This window comes from Propithecus coquereli, unplaced genomic scaffold, assembly GCF_000956105.1.
Source record: "Propithecus coquereli isolate 6110/MARCELLA unplaced genomic scaffold, Pcoq_1.0 Scaffold184, whole genome shotgun sequence".
In the NCBI taxonomy this organism is placed as follows: domain Eukaryota; kingdom Metazoa; phylum Chordata; class Mammalia; order Primates; family Indriidae; genus Propithecus; species Propithecus coquereli.
In genome coordinates, this window is record NW_012143190.1 from 1454089 (window position 1) to 1455701 (window position 1613).

The 1613-nt window shown below is 34.9% G+C and overlaps 1 protein-coding gene across 1 annotated transcript in view; it reads right to left on the minus strand.

Annotated features, from left to right (window-relative positions):
- Positions 1–1613, minus strand: part of TARSL2 (threonyl-tRNA synthetase-like 2) — a 67009-nt gene that overhangs the window by 34916 nt on the left and 30480 nt on the right. The window contains 1 exon segment of the mRNA XM_012642690.1: positions 45–211. Within this exon segment, the coding sequence (XP_012498144.1) occupies positions 45–211 (167 nt within the window).

The following is a 1613-nucleotide window of genomic DNA, read 5'->3' on the forward strand; positions in this document are numbered from 1 at the left end:
CTATGCACGCTTATGCAAAGATCTGCTTCACTTTTAATACTCACCAGTGCCCTGGACAATTCATGGGTTTGAGGGCAAAAGTGTCCTTTTCAATCTCAAAGGCAAACATGTTCTCACTGTAATGCTGCCAGTGGCCAGAGGTTTCCCAGAGTTTACTGTTGTACACATTGGGAGAGAGCACTTCCGTGAAGTTACGTTTGTGATATTCCTCCTTTAAGATAAATGCATTTAACATTAAAATCTGCAAGGAGAGATCACTATTCCACATAAAAGTAACACTACAGGCTAATATTTTTAAACTCAGGATCATGTCTTATATTAACTCATGATTAATGTACCCTCAGTTTTAGGTGTGGTGGTTTCTGGATCATGAAAGAAAGATGTATATATGCTCCATATAATTTTCATTAAGTATATTTATTTTATAGTATACAACAGCATATAGTACATAATGTTTTAATTCAATTCTTTGAAAATTAGTAAACGAAATACAATATATACAGAAACTTGCTATAACTATAAACTCCAAAGTCTTTCTACATTCTACATAAACAGCAGCAATTCTCTCTCTTAAGTAATAAGAATAATTTTAGAACTTAATTAGCCTGAATGCCATGTTGCATGTTACAGTGTGGTTTTTTTTTGTTGTTGTTTGTTTGTTTTTGAGACAGGGTCTCACTCTGTCACCTGGACTAGAGTACAGTGGCATCATCGTAGTTCACTGCAACCTCAAACTCCTGGGCTCAAGCAATCCTCCTGCCTCAGCCTCCCAAGTAGCTGAGACTATAAGCCTGGGCCACCACGCCCAGCTAATTTTTCTATTTTTTATAGAGAAGGGATCTCACTGAGGCTGGTGTTGAACTCCTGAACTCATGACCTCCAGCAGGGTGCCTCAGCCTCCCAGAGTGCTAGGATTATAGGCGTGAGCTAACACACCCAGTCCATGTTATAGTTTTGATTTATTTAGTTTTAAATAGAAATAAAGTTGAGTATTTTCATTTATAACAATTTATGTAGTTGATATCTATTTAAGTCATAAGCTAGCTTCTCTCCCTCCCTACCTATTAATAGCTTCCCTAATTGAATCACTGGGAACAGAAGACAGTTTTTCAAGCAAAGTTTTAATTTTACTTAAACTTCATTTTTTTCCCCCTTTACAATATCAATTTGGTAATCTTTGTGGGTAAATATTCTATGTGCACTTTCAAAAAATGTATATTCTGCTGTTGTTCTATAAATGTCAATTAGGTCAAATTGTTTGATAATGTTCAATAGTGACACTTTGCATGGTGACTTTAATTTGAATTAACACAAAAACCTGAAAAATCCTTAGATTCTCAACATTTCCAAATCACTTAATAAACATACCATTATCATCATCATCTGGCACAAATCTACATTACCATACATTAGGCAAGTTTAAAAAAAAGATTCTTCACAGTTTAAAAGAAACATAATATTTTAAAATTACTAACAACAATAGTTTTATATCACTGAAAGGGATGTTATCTGTTGTTTTTCAGCAGGGCATCTCTTCAGTCCAATAGTGGATATCTTGGATCTCAGCCATTCAGTAAAGTGCTTTACCTACCCTGTTTAAACTGGGTGTAGTG